The sequence below is a fragment of the Pan paniscus genome, chromosome 2, assembly GCF_029289425.2.
Source record: "Pan paniscus chromosome 2, NHGRI_mPanPan1-v2.0_pri, whole genome shotgun sequence".
Taxonomy (NCBI): domain Eukaryota; kingdom Metazoa; phylum Chordata; class Mammalia; order Primates; family Hominidae; genus Pan; species Pan paniscus.
Genome location: NC_085926.1, coordinates 193,671,176 through 193,689,293, shown reverse-complemented (window position 1 = coordinate 193,689,293; position 18,118 = coordinate 193,671,176). Strand labels below are relative to the sequence as shown.

The following is an 18,118-nucleotide window of genomic DNA, read 5'->3' as shown; positions in this document are numbered from 1 at the left end:
TATGGGTGTGGAAGGTAAGGGTGTGGAAGGTATGGGTGTGGAAGTTATGGCCGTGGAAGGTATGGCCGTGGAAGGTATGGGTGTGGAAGGTATGGATGTGGAAGGCATGGGTGTGGAAGGTATGGCTGTGGAAGGTATGGCCGTGGACGGTATGGCCGTGGAAAGTATGGGTGTGGAAGGTATGGCCGTGGAAAGTATGGGTGTGGAAGGTATGGCCGTGGAAAGTATGGGTGTGGAAGGTATGGCCGTGGAAAGTATGGGTGTGGAAGGTATGGGTGTGGAAGGTATGGCCGTGGAAGGTATGGCCGTGGAAGGTATGGCCGTGGAAGATATGGCCGTGGAAGGTAAGGGTGTGGAAGGTATGGCCGTGGAAGTTATGGCCGTGGAAGGTAAGGGTGTGGAAGGTATGGCCGTGGAAGGTAAGGGTGTGGAATGTATGGGTGTGGAAGGTAAGGGTGTGGAAGGTATGGGTGTGGAAGGTATGGGTGTGGAAGGTATGGGTGTGGAAGGTATGACTGTGGAAGGTATGGGTGTGGAAGGTAAGGGTGTGGAAGGTATGGCCGTGGAAGGTATGGCCGTGGAAGATATGGCCGTGGAAGGTAAGGGTGTGGAAGGTATGGGTGTGGAAGGTAAGGGTGTGGAAGGTATGGGTGTGGAAGGTATGGGTGTGGAAGGTATGGGTGTGGAAGGTATGACTGTGGAAGGTATGGCCGTGGAAGGTAAGGGTGTGGAAGGTATGGCCGTGGAAGGTAAGGGTGTGGAAGGTATGGGTGTGGAAGGTAAGGGTGTGGAAGTTATGGGTGTGGAAGGTAAGGGTGTGGAAGTTATGGGTGTGGAAGGTTTGGGTGTGGAAGGTATGACTGTGGAAGGTATGGGTGTGGAAGGTAAGGGTGTGGAAGGTATGGCCTTGGAAGGTATGGCCGTGGAAGATATGGCCGTGGAAGGTATGGGTGTGGAAGGTACGAGTGTGGTAGGTATGGCTGCAGAAAGTCGTCCCGGTGCTGCATGGGGAGCGGATCCCCGAAGCATTTGGGGTGGCTGAAAATGAGAAGAAGGGGAGCAAAAAGTGCGGCCGGCATGCGGGGAATCCTGTAGGCAACGGGAGCCAGGGAGGACTCAGTTTTGCATTGTACAAATGGCATTTAACAAGTGGTGCCTGGAGCGGTCCGATTTGCAGGCAGTGAGGAGGCCAGGAGAGCCTGTGGGTTTCCAAGCAGGACCAGGGAAGGGCGCCAAGGAGTCGGCAGCTGCGAGAAATATTTGGGACAAGGTTTCTCAAACTGGAGCCCGAGGGCCTCTAGGGAGTCCTAGGTTAAATTGGAGGGGTCTTCAAGTTTATCTGGAGAAAGGTCGTCTTAGGAAACAAGTCTCATTCCCTGAAAAGGGCTTTGCAGTTACTCATCTTCATTGCGCTGGACTTTTGTCTTTTTTTTTTTTTTTTTTTTTTTGAGACGGAGTTTTCGCTCTTGTTGCCCAGGCTGAAGTGCAGTGGCACGATCTCAGCTCACTGGAACCTCAGCCTCCCGGGTTCAAGCGATTCTCCTGCCTCAGCCTCCCGAGTGGCTGGGATTACAGGCATGCGCCACCACACCCGGCTAATTTTTGTATTTTAAGTAGAGACAGGGCTTCTCCATTTTGGTCAGGCTGGTCTCGAACTCCTGACCTCGTGATCCTCCCGCCTCAGCCTCCCAAAGTGCTGGGATTACAGGCGTGAGCCACCGCACCCAGCATGGACTTTTGTCTTTTAACCCTGAAAAGGATTGGGACTAAGAGATTGAGAATCGTTTGCTGGTATTCTGACAGCAGAACCTGTTTTTCTCCAAGCTGGGGAAGGATGAGAGGCGCAGTTTAGGGAGTAAAATGACCACATGCATTCAATGTGGGTGGAGAGGGAGTAAGAAGAACCCTCGATGGCTGCCTCTGGGGCCCTCGGGGAACACGGGACAGGTGTGGGCAGCCTGCGGGGAGCGATCTGGGATCCCTTTCAGCCCTAAAGAAGGCCCAGGCCCACTTGGACTTCCTGCTCTTCTCTGTCCTGGCCCAGGAGTTTCCCTCTTCCCCTATGGGGCAGGCGCCGGGGACCTGAAGTTTGTCAGGAGGACCGTGGACTTCACCTCCCCACTCTTCAAGCCGGCGACAGGCTTCCCCCTTGGCTCCTCTCTCCGTGATTCCCTCTACGTGAGTCCGGGCTGCGGCCCGCGCAGCCTGAACTCCCCGGGCCCACTTCTCTCTCCTGCTTCGAGACAGAACCCAGAGGCAGAGGGAATGGAAGCAGCCTTGGCTGGGCCCCTCGTCCACCCCCACAGCCTCCTTAATGTCAGGCCTCTGCCTGAGGAACACCGGGTGCCAGGCGAGGGCTGCCCAACCCACCGCTGCTTCTGCGGGGCCTTCTCAGGAGTAAAAAGCTACTCTTGGGGAACTGGACTGTTCCTGCCGTTTCCACCTTCTGGGATTCGTCTCTGGCCCCCTGGTCCCTGCCTCCTGGAGCAGAGTTGGAGGGACAGTCCTGGCTCCTGTGGCCCTGAGGGAGGAGGCTGAGTCCGAACACAGCATGAGAGGGCGACTGAGCGATGGAGAGGGTGTCCACACCTGCTGAGCGATAGACAGAGGGTGTCCACACCTGATGAGCAATGGAGAGAGGGTGTCTACACCTGCTGAGCAATAGAGAGAGGTTTCCACCTGCTAAGAGATGGAGATGGGGTGTCTGCACCCCTGATCGATGGAGAGAGGGTGTCTGCACCCGTGAGCGATAGAGAGAGGGTGTCTACACCTCTGAGCGATGGAGAGAGGGTGTCTACACCTGCTGAGCGATAGAGAGAGGTTTCCACCCGCTAAGTGATGGAGATGGGGTGTCTGCACCCCTGATCGATGGAGAGAGGGTGTCTGCACCCGTGAGCGATAGAGAGAGGGTGTCTACACCTCTGAGCGATGGAGAGAGGGTGTCTACACCTGCTGAGCGATAGAGAGAGGTTTCCACCCGCTAAGTGATGGAGATGGGGTGTCTGCACCCCTGAGCAATGGAGAGAGGGTGTCTACACCCCTGAGTGATGGAGAGGGGGTGTCTACACCCCTGAGCGATGGAGAGAGGGTGTCTACACCCCTGAACGATGGACAGAGGTTTCCACCCGCTAAGTGATGGAGATGGGGTGTCTGCACCCCTGAGCGATGGAGATGGGGTGTCTGCACCCCTGAGCGATGGAGATGGGGTGTCTGCACCCCTGAGCGATGGAGAGAGGGTGTCTACACCCCTGAGTGATGGAGAGAGGGTGTCTACACCCCTGAGCGATGAAGGGAGGGTGTCTACACCCCTGAGCGATGGAGAGAGGGTGTCTACACCCCTGAGCGATGGAGAGAGGGTGTCTACACCCCTGAGCGATGGAGGGAAGGTGTCTACACCCCTGAGCGATGGAGGGAGGGTGTCTACACCCCTGAGCGATGGAGGGAGGGTGTCTACACCCCTGAACGATGGGGAGAGGGTGTCTACACCTGCTGAGCGATAGAGAGAGGTTTCCACCCCCTAAGTGATGGAGATGGGGTATCTGCACCCCTGAGCGATGGAGAGAGGGTGTCTACACCCCTGAGCGCTGAAGGGAGGGTGTCTACACCCCTGAGCGATGGAGAGAGGGTGTCTACACCCCTGAGCGATGGAGAGAGGGTGTCTACACCCCTGAGCGATGAAGGGAGGGTGTCTACACCCCTGAGCGATGGAGAGAGGGTGTCTTCACCCCTGAGCGATGGAGAGAGGGTGTCTACACCCCTGAGCGATGGAGAGAGGGTGTCTATACCCCTGAGAGATGGAGAGAGGGTGTCTACACCCCTGAGCGATGAAGGGAGGGTGTCTACACCCCTGAGCACCCCTGAGCGATGAAGGGAGGGTGTCTATACCCCTGAGCAATGGGGAGAGGGTGTCTACACCCCTGAGCGATGGAGAGAGGGTGTCTACACCCCTGAGCAATGGAGAGAGGGTGTCTACACCCCTGAGCAATGAAGGGAGGGTGTCTACACCCCTAAGCGATGGAGAGAGGGTGTCTACACCCCTGAGCGATGGAGAGAGGGTGTCTATACCCCTGAGAGATGGAGAGAGGGTGTCTACACCCCTGAGCGATGAAGGGAGGGTGTCTACACCCCTGAGCACCCCTGAGCGATGAAGGGAGGGTGTCTATACCCCTGAGCAATGGGGAGAGGGTGTCTACACCCCTGAGCGATGGAGAGAGGGTGTCTACACCCCTGAGCAATGGAGAGAGGGTGTCTACACCCCTGAGCAATGAAGGGAGGGTGTCTACACCCCTGAGCGATGGAGAGAGGGTGTCTACACCCCTGAGCGATGGAGAGAGGGTGTCTACACCAGTTGAGCGACAGAGAGAGGGTGTCCACACCTGCTGAGCAATAGAGAGAGGTTTCCACCCGCTAGGTGATGGAGATGGGGTATCTGCACCTCTGAGCGATGGAGAGAGGGTGTCTACACCTGCTGAGCGATGGAGAGAGGGTGTCTACACCTGCTGAGCGATAGAGAGAGGTTTCCACCCGCTAACTGATGGAGATGGGGTGTCTGCACCCCTGAGCTATGGAGAGAGGGTGTCTACATCCCTGAGCGATGGAGAGAGGGTGTCTACACCTGCTGAGCGATGGAGAGAGGTTTCCACCCGCTAAGTGATGGAGATGGGGTGTCTACACCCCTGAGCGATGGAGAGAGGGTGTCTACACCTGCTGAGCAATAGAGAGAGGGTGTCTACACCTGCTGAGCGATAGAGAGAGGTTTCCACCCGCTAAGTGATGGAGATGGGGTGTCTGCACCCCTGAGCGATGGAGAGAGGGTGTCTACACCTGCTGAGCAATAGAGAGAGAGTGTCTACACCCCTGAGCAATGGAGAGAGGGTGTCTACACCCCTGAGCGATGGAGAGAGGGTGTCTATATCCCTGAGTGATGGAGAGAGGGTGTCTACACCGCTGAGCGATGAAGGGAGGGTTTCTACACCCCTGAGCACCCCTGAGTGATGAAGGGAGGGTGTCTATACCCCTGAGCAATGGAGAGAGGGTGTCTACACCCCTGAGCAATGGAGAGAGGGTGTCTACACCCCTGAGCGATGGAGAGAGGGTGTCTACACCCCTGAGTGATGGAGGGAGGGTGTCTGCACCCCTGAGCGATGGAGAGGGGGTGTCTGCACCCCTGAACGATGGAGAGGGTGTCCACACCCCTGAGCAATGAAGGGAGGGTGTCCATACCCCTGAGCGATGGAGACAGGGTGTTTACACCCCTGAACGATGGAGAGAGGGTGTCTACACCCCTGAGCGATGGAGAGAGGATGTCTACAGCCCTGAGCGATGGAGAGAGGGTGTCTACACCCCTGAGTGATGGAGAGAGGGTGTCTACAGCCCTGAGCGATGGAGAGAGGGTGTCTACACCCCTGAGCGATGGAGGGAGGGTGTCTACACCCCTGTGTGATGGAGGGAGGGTGTCTACACCCCTGAGCAATGGGGAGAGGGTGTCTATACCCCTGAGCGATGGAGAGAGTGTATCTACACCTGCTGAGCAATAGAGAGAGGTTTCCACCCCCTAAGTGATGGAGAGAGGGTGTCTACACCCCTGAATGATGGAGAGAGGGTGTGTATACCCCGAGCGATGGAGAGAGGTTTCCACCCGCTAAATGATGGAGATGGGGTGTCTGCACCCCTGAGCGATGGAGAGAGGGTGTCTACACCCCTGAGCGATGGAGAGAGGGTATCAACACCCCTGAGCGATGGAGAGAGGTTGTCTACACCTGCTGAGCAATAGAGAGAGGTTTCCACCCCCTAAGTGATGGAGATGGGGTGTCTGCACCCCTGAGCGATGGAGAGAGGGTGTCTACACCCCTGAGCGATGGAGGGAGAGCTCCACCCACTAAGCAACCGAGGGAGAGCTCCACCCCCTGAGCGATGGAGAGAGGGTTCCACCCCCTGAGCGATGGAAGGAGGGCTCCACCCCCTGAGCCCCACCTAATGTGTCGCAAACTTCAGGATAGGGCCCAGGGGACTGGTCAAGAGGGGTGTGCCTGTGAGGGGCTGGTCCACAGCCAGGGATCTGCAGTGAAACAGGACCAAACCTACCACCCGAGGACGCAAGGGATGGCCTGAGGGCGGAGCATTCTGTGAGATTACATGGAAAGGGCTCTCCCCAAGCCAGGACACAGGAGGTGACTTCCAGGGGTTGTTAGCATGTCTAAAGCTCTACCCTTGGGGGTCACGCTTTTGAGGAGCTGGACCAAGGCTGGGACTTTCCTCCCCACTTCCCTCCCTGAATGCTGACCACAAAACCCATGTGCTCAGTTCACAGACAATGGCCAGATCATCTTCCCAGAGTCAGACTACCAGATTTTCTCCTACCCCAACCCACTCCCAACAGGCTTCACAGGCCAGGACCCTGTGGCCCTGGTGGCTCCATTCTGGGACGATGCTGACTTCTCCACTGGTCGGGGGACCACATTTTATCAGGTGAGCCTTTCAAAGCCTGGCAGTCAGGATCCCCCAGCAGCTGGCAAGGGAGACAAAGAGCTGTGTGGAAGGCATTGCCATAGTTGCTGCTGTGACAGCCCCTGCAGCAGGGGACTGAGGCTTAAATATGGGTGTGGGAGGAAGCAGTCAAGGGACATTAAGCTGACTCAGGAATACCCCAACGCAGCCACGAGACTGACCAGGAATACCCCAACCCAACCACGAGACTGACCAGGAATACCCCAACCCGGCCGCGAGACTGACCAGGAATACCCCAACCCAACCACGAGACTGACCAGGAATACCCTGACCCAACCACGAGACTGACCAGGAATACCCCAACCCGGCCGCGAGACTGACCAGGAATACCCCAACCCGGCCGCGAGACTGACCAGGAATACCCCAACCCGGCCGCGAGACTGACCAGGAATACCCCAACCCGGCCGCGAGACTGACCAGGAATACCCCAACCCGGCCGCGAGACTGACCAGGAATACCCCAACCCGGCCGCGAGACTGACCAGGAATACCCCAACCCAACCGTGAGACTGACCAGGAATACCCCAACCCAACCACGAGACTGACCAGGAATACCCCAACCCGGCCGCGAGACTGACCAGGAATACCCCAACCCAACCACGAGACTGACCAGGAATACCCCAACCCAACCACGAGACTGTCCAGGAATACCCCAACCCGGCCGCGAGACTGACCAGGAATACCCCAACCCAACCACGAGACTGACCAGGAATACCCCAACCCAACCACGAGACTGACCAGGAATACCCCAACCACGAGACTGACCAGGAATACCCCAACCCGGCCGCGAGACTGACCAGGAATACCCCAACCCAACCACGAGACTGACCAGGAATACCCCGACCCAGCCACGAGACTGACCAGGAATACCCCGACCCGGCCACGAGACTGACCAGGAATACCCCGACCTGGCCACGAGACTGACCAGGAATACCCCGACCCGGCCGCGAGACTGACCAGGAATACCCTAACCCGGCCGCGAGACTGACCAGGAATACCCCAACCCAACCACGAGACTGACCAGGAATACCCCAACCCAGCCACGAGAAGACCTGCAGGTGACGGGGGATAGGGGCTGACAATTCGGCCTTTGATTGTAAAATCAGGCTGTAGGGGGTCTATCCTAACAAAAGTGAGTCAAGAGGGCCCGTCCTGTGCTCCTGGACTGGGTGAATAACTCCAGAGGAAACGTGATGAAAGCTACTGCAGGAAGTGTGGACCGTGCCCCTGCCACGGACAGGGAAGTGTGGAGGCTCCAAGAGGAAGAGACTCATGCCTGTTCTCAAGAAGCTGCAGATTAGGCATGGGGAGGTAAAAGTGGGCCCGAGTGGCTCTGCTCTCTGGACCAGTTTGAGCTAAGACGCTTGAGTTCAAGTCCAGAGGTCTTGGACGTCTGGGCCACGACCCTGCAGTCTGCACACTGCAGGCCTTCCTGCAGCCCAAGTTTGAATTGAACTTCACCTCAGAAGAGCTCACGGCAAAAATGCAGGCCTGGGACAGGGGAGGGCAGGCCATGTGGGTGGGCTAAAGTGGGCAGGGTCCTCAGGCAGAAAGTGGGGGGGTCCATGTGTAGGAGTGGGACCCTCGTTGGCTTGTTCTCATCTGCCCTCCTTTCCTAGGAATACGAGACGTTCTATGGTGAACACAGCCTGCTAGTCCAGGAGGCCGAGTCTTGGATTAGAAAGATCACAAACAACGGGGGCTACAAGGCCAGGTGGACCCTAAAGGTCACGTGGGTCAATGCCCACGCCTATCCTGCCCAGTGGACCCTCGGGGTGAGTAGACCCCTAGGCAGCTCCCAGGAGCTATCTGGGAGTCAGACATCCTGGAATCCTAGGCAGGGGCCACTCTTCCAAAATCCTCTCTGGCTCTAGGAAAGATTGCTAATTATAGCAAGCCCCCCCACCGCCACCCCCCCACTGCCCCCCCCCCCCACTGCCACCACTGTTGGCTGAGCACTCACTGTGGGCCCGGCCTGTCTCGGCCCTTTGCCTACTTGACCTCACAGCAGCCCAGCAAACCGGGTATTATTAGGCTGAATCATAGCAAGTGGCATTTTTGTAAGTCAAAAATGTCTGGCTATTCACAATTTCACGTGGCTCAGTCTGGTATTATGCTCCCCATTTTACAGATGAGGAAGACAATGGTTAGAGAGGTTAAGTAACTTGTTCAGAGTCACGCCGCTGGCAAATGGCAAAGCCAGGCCTGAGTGGAGCTTCTTCTGACTCCAGCCTCTGGCTCTTAAGCACAGGCTCATCCAGCGGGCACAGGGTGCACCACACCATCTCCTCTGTCCTCCCTCCGAGGACCCCGCTCTTGTAGTCACCAAGTTCTTCCTTATGCCTGGTCTAAAGTCACTCATTTCTTCATTCACTCGACAAAAGTTCACTGGTCACCTACTGTGGACAACGTGTGCGCCTTCAGTGAACCCCAGTGTCATCCATGCTGTTTAGATGGAGGAGACAATTTGGGCAATGTCCTTAAATATCCGCGCGGGAGCTAATGAAGCCTCCTCTCTAGCTCTCTGGTATCTTGGCTGATCTCAGGTTCTGGTAGCTTTCTCTAACAAACACTCATCTAACTGAATTGTAACCCAGAACCCTTTATCTCCCCTCCTGGAAGAAAGTCACCAAAAGGCAAATCCACCGTGGTAAGTGCGTTCACACCCAGGGTGAAAGCTGCCCTCACTGACCCAAAACTTGCCAGCATTTTGGGCCCATGCCTTTGCTGTGGGCAGACCAGGAACAGGTGCTGTACATGTCAGAGCAGGGCTGTGGGACGGGCGGGGGGACATAAGAGAGGAGACCCCGGATCTCTCACGGGCATCCCTGTGTTTGCTTCCACCCACCCCCAGAGCAACACCTACCAAGCCATCCTCTCCACGGACGGGAGCAGGTCCTATGCCCTGTTTCTCTACCAGAGCGGTGGGATGCAGTGGGACGTGGCCCAGCGCTCAGGCAACCCGGTGCTCATGGGCTTCTCCAGGTAGGATGGGAGGGGCTGTCAGCACTGAGCAGTTGGCAGGGAGGGGTGTAGAGTCGGCTTTCGCTGCACACACACTCCCATCCTGGGGCAAGGCGGGAACCCTCCTGGCTGGTGCTTCTGACTCACGCTGACTCCAGCTCCCACTGGGGCCAGGCATCTGGCTGCTTCCCATGACAAGATCACCCATTTGTCCGCCATGCCCTTTCCCATCCCAGTCCCCGTGTGTTGTAATCATTCCCAGAGCTTTGGCTTCCCTGATTTCCACTGACATTAGCTGGCCTCTCTTACCTTCTCAAATATCATGATAATAACAGCCAAGACTGATGACACTAACACTTCGTGTACATTACTGCATGTCATGATCACAGCCACCCCACGACGCAGATACTATTCATCATCCCCATTCTACAGATCAGGAAACAGATACAAATAGACTAGCAATTTGCCTAAAGTCCCAGAGCTGGGAAGTGGCAACATGGAGATTTGAACCCAGACATCTGAGGCTAGAATCTGCCTTCCTGACTTCCTGAGAATTACCCACTTATCCAGGGGGCACCCAGAAGCTTATATGGAGCCGGTGGTGAAGGGAGAGAGGAGGCACGGGGCTGTGGGCGGTTGAAATGTGGATTCCCGTGTGTGGGAGGCTGTCTCCGATGTAGCAGTGAGCCATCTCTGTTCCCATATGCTGGGGTGTGGCAATCAGTACGAAGGCCACATGTCTTTTGTTCTTGATAATTGCTGCAAATGTCTTCTCTTACATTGAGTGTGTTCAGGTTACCCCTTTGATTACACTACTTTCACTAGTTTCTTGGTGTGCTATGAAGGAGAAAGGAGGGGAATTACCCAACTCTAGGAATTTCACATGGTCCAGGTACACCCAAGGAAGGTGTCACGCAGGGGTGCATCATCCTGCTTGTGTCAGGGAGGAGGAAAAGCCCAAGAGTCCCCACTCTGCAGCAGGCACCCAGGGTGGGGCTGCAGGCGGCTGCTCCAGGCTTTCCTCCTTCCCGGGCCATGCTCGGACCCCACACCTGGGGACGGTGATGGTGATAGTGGTGGTGGTGGTGGTGGTAGTGGCGGTGGAGGTGGCAGTGGTGGTGGTGATGGTGGTGATGGTGGTGGTGGTGGTGGTGGCGATGGTGGTGGTGATGGTGGTGATGGTGGTGTTGGGGGTGATGGTGGCGATGGTGGTGGTGATGGTGGTGGTGGTGATGGTGGTGGCGATGATGGTGGTGATGGTGGTGGTGGTGATGGTGGTGGTGGCAATGGTGGTAGTGTTGGGTGTGGCGGTGATGGTGGTGGTGGTAGTGTTGGTGGTGGTGATGGTGATGGTGGTGATGGTGATGGTGGTGGTGGTGGCGATGGTGGTGGTGATGGTGGTGTTGGGGGTGATGGTGGCGATGGTGGTGGTGATGGTGGTGGTTATGGTGGTGATGATGGTGGTGGCGATGGTGGTGATGGTGGTGGTGGTGGTGATGGTGGTGGTGGCGATGGTGGTAGTGTTGGGTGTGGCAGTGATGGTGGTGGTAGTGTTGGTGGTGGTGATGGTGATGGTGGTGATGGTGATGATGGTGGTGGTGGTGATGGTGATGGTGGTGGTAGTGTTGTTGTTGGTGGTGATGGTGATGGTGGTGGTAGTGTTGGTGGTGACGATGGTGGTGGTGGTGGTAGTGCTGGCGATGGTGGTGGTGGTGGTGGCAGCAGTGGCAGCATCTGTTGTATCAAGGCCTCACTCAGTTCTGAGGGATTTGCAGATGTTACTGCATTTAATCCTCACAATACAGTGAGGTAGGTGCCACTGTAATCCTTTTTATACAGATGTGAAAACTAAGAATCAGAGAGGGTCAGTAACTTGTCTGTGGTCACCAAGCTAGTAAGTGGGGGGATCAGCAGTTGAATCCATTACTGCCTAACTCCAGAAACTGGCTCTTAACCATCACAATACACTGTCCCTAGAGTCTGTCCCGCTCCAAACCCTCTGCTTGTTGAAGGGAAACAAACAGAAATGAGGCCTGAACTCTGTTGTTTTCACACCCCTGTCTCATGACCAAGCGGACCTGCCAGTTTCTTGCAGCTAGCGATCAGATGTGGAATCGGTTAGAGCCTCCTACCTCTGCCCATCCATCTTGTCCCCTCTCCTGCTCAGTGCTGGGGCTTGACGATGGGGGCTGGCTGACCCACTGACCCACTGCCCGCCTAGCTGGTTGACCAGCTGCTGACCGGCTAGCGGGATGAATGGACGCCTTGCAACCGCGAGGCAAGAGCCTGTGCACGGCAGAGGCCTGAGAGTCTCTCCTTTCCTGCAGTGGAGATGGCTATTTCGAAAACAGCCCACTGATGTCCCAGCCAGTGTGGGAGAGGTATCGCCCTGATAGATTCCTGAATTCCAACTCAGGTAAAAGTGCCACCTTATCACACCTGAGCTGGCCTCAAGCCCTCGCGTGTCCCCCAGCCCATACACCATCACAGTCCTCGCGTGTCCTCCAGCCCATACACCATCGCAGTCCTAGAGGGCACCTCCCTAACATCACGGCCATCCTGAAGGGCCTCCCCCACACAGTTCAACCTCCTACAGGTCTAGGTGGGATGTGGCACCGCCCAGGGAGCAGCTGGCACCTCCTGCACCCCTGGACACAGCACAGTCTCAGAGGGGGCTACATCTCCTCCCTCAGATGAACCAGCCCAAGAGGGCTCTTGGGGGGCCCAGATCCTGGAAGTGAGGACAGGGTCTTGTGGGAGGTGGGATTTGAATGGGCAGTTCAGACAATACTCCAAGTGTCCTGTCCAGAGCAGGAATGAGAACCCAGGTGAGATCCTTTAAGAAAATCTACCGGCTGGGCGCCATGGCTCACACCTGTAATCCCAGCACTTTGGGAGGCTGAGGTGGGCGGATCACTTGAGGTCAGGAGTTCGAGACCAGCCTGGCCAACATGGTGAAATTCTGTCTCTACTAAAAATACAAAAATTAGCCAGACGTTGTGGCGCACACCTGTAATTCCAGCTACTCAAGAGGCTGAGGCAGGAGAATTGTTTGAACCTGGGAGGTGGAGTTTGCAGCGAGCCGAGATCGCGCCACTGCTCTCCAGCCTGGGTGACAGAGTGAGACTCCATCTCAAAAAGAGAGAATCTACCAAGAAGAGGCCTGGAGGTCTCACGTTCATTGTCATCATTTACTGGGCACCTGCCGTGTGCTGGACACCGTGCTAACAGCCAGAAACAAAGGAAAAAGACCAACTGTGTTTTCTCTCAAAGAGCTTTCATGCGGGTAGAAAGACAAGCGTCAAGAGGCAAACAATGGCGCCTTCTCCATGACTCAGTCCACAGGCCCCAATGGGAAAGAAATAATAGTTTCCAAAATGTGATAGGTTGAAGGACATTTTAGCCTTAGAAACCAGCCACGTGAACTGTGAAGTGTAAATCCAGTTCTATTTGTTCTGTGGCAACCACGTTTGGTCGTCAGAAGCAGACGCTAAGTCAAGCGAGGGGCTTTGGGGGAGGAATTGTTGCCCATCTGACTTGGGTCCAAAGAGGTGAGAAGTGGCAGGAGGGGGTGCATTTGTGAGTTTTGGTTGACCCTAAAGCTGAGACAGGGCCTGCAGCCCCAGCCCTGGATAAGCCCTTTCCCCGCCATCCCCGACCTCAGGCCTCCAAGGGCTGCAGTTCTACAGGCTACACCGGGAAGAAAGGCCCAACTACCGTCTCGAGTGCCTGCAGTGGCTGAAGAGCCAGCCTCGGTGGCCCAGCTGGGGCTGGAACCAGGTCTCCTGCCCTTGTTCCTGGCAGCAGGGACGACGGGACTTACGATTCCAACCCGTCAGCATAGGTGACACCTCCTTCCCGCCCCCCACAAGCCCACCCACCACCTCTCTGCTCACGCCCTCAGCCTCTCCCCAGAAACAGCCCCTGCTTGTTCCCACCCCGCCCCTGGCAGCCCCAGCCTGGGCCTGAGTGGGACTGGACTTGTTTCAGGTCGCTGGGGCCTCGGCAGCAGGCAGCTGTGCAGCTTCACCTCCTGGCGAGGAGGCGTGTGCTGCAGCTACGGGCCCTGGGGAGAGTTTCGTGAAGGCTGGCACGTGCAGCGTCCTTGGCAGTTGGGTGCGTGAGTCCGTGATCTCAATCCCACCTTCCCAGCCAAGTAGGGGACCCTCAGCATGAAGCCTCTTGTCCTCATTCCTTCCCAGACCCTTCCCCTCTCTGGGCCTCCACTTCCTGATCGGGTAACGTTAGGAAGCTTCCAACATCCCCACCAGCGGACATTCGGGGATGTATGAGCTGAGAGCCTCTTTCCCCATCTCTCTACCTGGCTCCACATCCCCAGGCCAGAGTGGGGCCGTTTCTCCAGGCAAGAAGAGAGCGCCTAGGCTGACCCCGTCTCTGTAGACCCAGATGAGCAGGATGTTTGGGGGAAGACTGAGAGTCAGCTCCCACAGAGACGCTCCAAGGGAGCTGGAGAGCGCAGGGGTGTGGGGTCACGTGGTCTGTGTCCTCCCGTTCTCTCCCCTGTCCCATGGCAGTTTCCATAGTTCCCAGACCGTCAGCCGTGCCCTCCCCACTCCCAGCACATTGAGAGCAGCAGTACTTGGCTCTCCACCCTCAAGACAGGAAATTTGCTTAGCTCCTACCATGCGCCCTGCTGCACAGTGGCCCCAATGCCTGCAAAAGAGACAGCACCCTATCCACTGCCCAAGGTCATGAGAAGGGCCATGCTGGATTCCAAAGCCATGCTCTTGCCACCAACACCACCCTGCCCTACCAAGCTCTCCACCAACACCGCCCTGCCCTGCCCTGCCAAGCTCTCCACCAACACCACCCTGCCCTGCCAAGCTTCTCCAGGTCCTCAACCTCCCCGACTCACTGCTGTTCTCCGCAGCCCAGGAACTGGAGCCGCAGAGCTGGTGCTGCCGCTGGAATGACAAGCCCTACCTCTGTGCCCTGTACCAGCAGAGGCGGCCCCACGTGGGCTGTGCTACATACAGGCCCCCACGGCCCGGTGAGCGACAGGGCCCAGGCCCAGGAAGAGCCTCTGGGGAGGGGGAGCTTCTGGGCTTCCGGGAGGTGGCATCTGGATAAGGAGTAGGGGCAGAGCTGTGGCCACAAGGGAAGATGGAGATGACGCCAGTGATGGGCAGACGGTCAGTGGAGGGGCTTTGTACCTGAGTTGGGGAAGGAGTGAGAATAGCGGGGCACGAAAATGCAAGGAGGCTTGAGGGGAGGATTCTGTGCTCCGTGAACATCTCCCCAGCTGAGTCCGCCCGGACAAGTGCCCCAGCCAACTGCAGTGAGGAATCTCACCCTGAGTCCTGCTGGACAAGTGCCCCAGCCGACTGCAGTGAGGAATCTCACCCTGAGTCCTGCTGGACAAGTGCCCCAGCCGACTGCAGTGAGGAATCTCACCCTGAGTCCTGCTGGGCAAGTGCCGCACCTGACTGCAGTGAGGAACCTCAGCCCTACACATGATTTGTCATGCTGAGGCGGCATCTCTTTTTTCCTTCCAGCCTGGATGTTTGGGGACCCCCACATCACCACCTTGGATGGTGTCAGTTACACCTTCAATGGGCTGGGAGACTTCCTGCTGGTCGGGGCCCAAGACGGGAACTCCTCCTTCCTGCTTCAGGGCCGCACCGCCCAGACTGGCTCAGCCCAGGCCACCAACTTCATCGCCTTTGCGGCTCAGTACCGCTCCAGCAGCCTGGGCCCCGTCACGGTGAGTGAGGGGCGCCGGGGACCTCCCTGCATTCCACCCACAGGGACCTTCAGCCACATACTGAGGCCGAGGAGAAGGAAGAGAGCGAAGGAGGGGAAGCCGGGCAGGAGGGAGGGAGGACACAGCCCATCCAGGCAGCTGTCCCGGAGTAAATCCTGGGGATGGTGGATTAGGGCTCTGGCCCCACGGTTTCCCAGCTGCTTGGCTTCGAAGAAACTACTTAACTTGGTTTTCTCCTAGTAAGAATGGGGATGACATTACCTGCCTCACGGGATGTTGTAAGAGCTAAAGGGCATAATCCGAAAACCATGCCTGGCCCTGCCGAGCACGCGGTAGACGGCGGCTGGCATCACCTCGGGCCGCGGCCTCCAGCGCCTTCCTCCCGGCCCAGGGCGCAGCTTCCAGCCCCAGGGGCTCTCCCAGCCGCTTTCCTGGGCGTCGGCTCCACCTGCGGGTCGGGCTCAGGCCCCCTCCCATCTCCTTCCAGGTCCAATGGCTCCTTGAGCCTCACGACGCAATCCGTGTCCTGCTGGATAACCAGACTGTGACATTTCAGCCTGACCATGAAGACGGCGGAGGTAGGCTGGGGAGCGCCGGCCGCCCCCTCCCCGCACCGGGAGCAGCGAGGTGGGCGGGAAGCCGCGTTGCGGTGCAGGGCCGGGTGCGCTGTGGTGCAGGGCCCGGTGCGTGGCGGTGCAGGGCCGGGTGCGCTGTGGTGCAGGGCCCGGTGCGTGGCGGTGCAGGGCCGGGTGCGTTGTGGTGCAGGGCCCGGTGCGTGGCGGTGCAGGGCCGGGTGCGTTGTGGTGCAGGGCCCGGTGCGTGGCGGTGCAGGGCCAAGAGAGTGCAGCCTCTACCCCTGAGCGGGGCCTGCAGCTCGCTGGCCTCTTCTCCGCCTCCAGTGCAGACCCCTCCCGGCTTCAGCCCCAGGGGCGGGGTGGGGGTGGTGCGGGCCAGGCAGGGCGCGGGTTTGGTGCGGGCCGTGGTGCCGACCTGGCTTCCTCTCCGCTGCCTCCCGATGCTCCAGGCCAGGAGACGTTCAACGCCACCGGAGTCCTCCTGAGCCGCAACGGCTCTGAGGTCTCGGCCAGCTTCGACGGCTGGGCCACTGTCTCGGTGATCGCGCTCTCCAACATCCTCCACGCCTCCGCCAGCCTCCCGCCCGAGTACCAGAACCGCACGGAGGGGCTCCTGGGTGAGGGCGACTCGGACCTGCCTCTGAGGCTCCGCGGAGCCAGCCGGAGCTCGGACCCCCACGCCGGCGGCCCGGGCAGCCCTGCTCGGCCTCCCTTTCTCCGCCTCCTTGGAGCAGAACCCTCGGGGCACAGAGCGGGCGCGGAGCCGAAGGGCTTCTCCAGCCTCCCCCGAGGCTCCCTTCCTGTCCTCCTCCCGCTCTAAGGGAGCATCAGGGGTGGGCTGCGGGGAGGCGGGGGGCACAGCCATCCTTTCTCGCTTTCCTCTTGCCTCCCACATCCTCCCGCCCTCCTCCACCGGGGCCCGCGTTTCCCCCCGTCCCTCCCGAAGGCAGATGGGCAGGGTGTGAGGGCCCGTCCTCCCGGCTCCCCTGGAGGCCTGATAGCAGGTGCAAGAGCAGAGGCTGCCAGGCCCTGGCCTCTCCCCACTGCGTCCGCCGGATGCTCCCCAGGAAGGGGACAGCTGCTTGCCCAGGGTGGCCAACCTCCCACTCTGTCCCTCAGGGGTCTGGAATAACAATCTGGAGGACGACTTCAGGATGCCCAATGGCTCCACCATTCCCCCAGGGAGCCCTGAGGAGATGCTTTTCCACTTTGGAATGGCCTGTGAGTCTGGGCAGGGCCCTGGGGCAGAGGGGCAGGTGAGGGGAGCTGCTATGTTTATGTCGTCCCCCTCGGCCCTGTAGGAAGCAGACCTCCATCCTCCCTAAGGTCTGAGGAATCTGTGCCCCCCCCAGGGCTGTCCCCACCACCACCAGCCCACCTGCCTCTCTCTACCTGGAGGAGAGAATGGGGGACGTGGAGTGTCCTCTCTCACTGCAGCAGGTGTTTCTAGACTCAGAAGCTGGAAACCGCTCTGGCCCTGCACTCCCACCACCCTGCTCCAAGCCATATAAAGTGAGGGGTAGAGGTGGACACAGATGGAATAAGGTTGAGTGCCATGCCTGGTACCACCACGCTCTGTGTGTTACAGGGCAGATCAATGGGACAGGCCTCCTTGGCAAGAGGAATGACCAGCTGCCTTCCAACTTCACCCCTGTTTTCTACTCACAACTGCAAAAAAACAGCTCCTGGGCTGAACATTTGATCTCCAACTGTGACGGAGACAGCTCATGCATCTATGACACCCTGGCCCTGCGCAACGCAAGCATCGGACTTCACACGAGGGAAGTCAGTAAAAACTACGAGCAGGCGAACGCCACCCTCAGTAAGTGGCCCGAGGCCCGGGAAGGCCTTTTCAGAGTCGGGAGCAGATGAGGAGTTGCCCTTGCCTGACCCTGCTTTTCCCTGTGCACCTGCATTCACGGAGCAGATTCTTCCACTCCTGGCATTCCTCTGCTCAAACCCTTCAGAGACTTCCCTGGCTCTCTCCATCCTTGCAGTGGCCTTTGGCCCAGTTCAGCTTCTCAGAGCTCTTCTCCTAGTGCTGGACGCCTTCCCAGCCCCTCCATCCATCCTAGTGCTGGACGCCTTCCCAGCCCCCTCCACTCCATCCTACTGCTGGACGCCTTCCCAGCCCCTCCATCCATCCTAGTGCTGGACGCCTTCCCAGCCCCCTCCATCCATCCATCCTAGCGCTGGACGCCTTCCCAGCTCCATCCATCCATCCTAGCGCTGGACGCCTTCCCAGCTCCCTCCACTCCATCCTAGTGCTGGACGCCTTCCCAGCCCCTCCATCCATCCTAGTGCTGGACGCCTTCCCAGCCCCCTCCATCCATCCTAGCGCTGGACGC

The 18,118-nt window shown here is 58.3% G+C and overlaps 1 protein-coding gene across 1 annotated transcript in view; it reads left to right on the top strand.

The window, feature by feature from the left end:
* MUC4 (mucin 4, cell surface associated) overlaps positions 1–18,118 on the top strand; it is a 75,523-nt gene that overhangs the window by 27,149 nt on the left and 30,256 nt on the right. Inside the window, exons 5-17 of the mRNA XM_055111009.2 lie at positions 2,045–2,178; positions 6,304–6,468; positions 8,126–8,281; positions 9,361–9,491; positions 11,798–11,886; positions 13,135–13,314; positions 13,461–13,586; positions 14,362–14,481; positions 14,987–15,195; positions 15,683–15,773; positions 16,220–16,387; positions 16,890–16,991; positions 17,359–17,592. Coding sequence (XP_054966984.1) covers positions 2,045–2,178; positions 6,304–6,468; positions 8,126–8,281; positions 9,361–9,491; positions 11,798–11,886; positions 13,135–13,314; positions 13,461–13,586; positions 14,362–14,481; positions 14,987–15,195; positions 15,683–15,773; positions 16,220–16,387; positions 16,890–16,991; positions 17,359–17,592 — 1,905 coding nt within the window. The remainder of the gene's footprint in view (positions 1–2,044; positions 2,179–6,303; positions 6,469–8,125; positions 8,282–9,360; positions 9,492–11,797; positions 11,887–13,134; positions 13,315–13,460; positions 13,587–14,361; positions 14,482–14,986; positions 15,196–15,682; positions 15,774–16,219; positions 16,388–16,889; positions 16,992–17,358; positions 17,593–18,118) is intronic.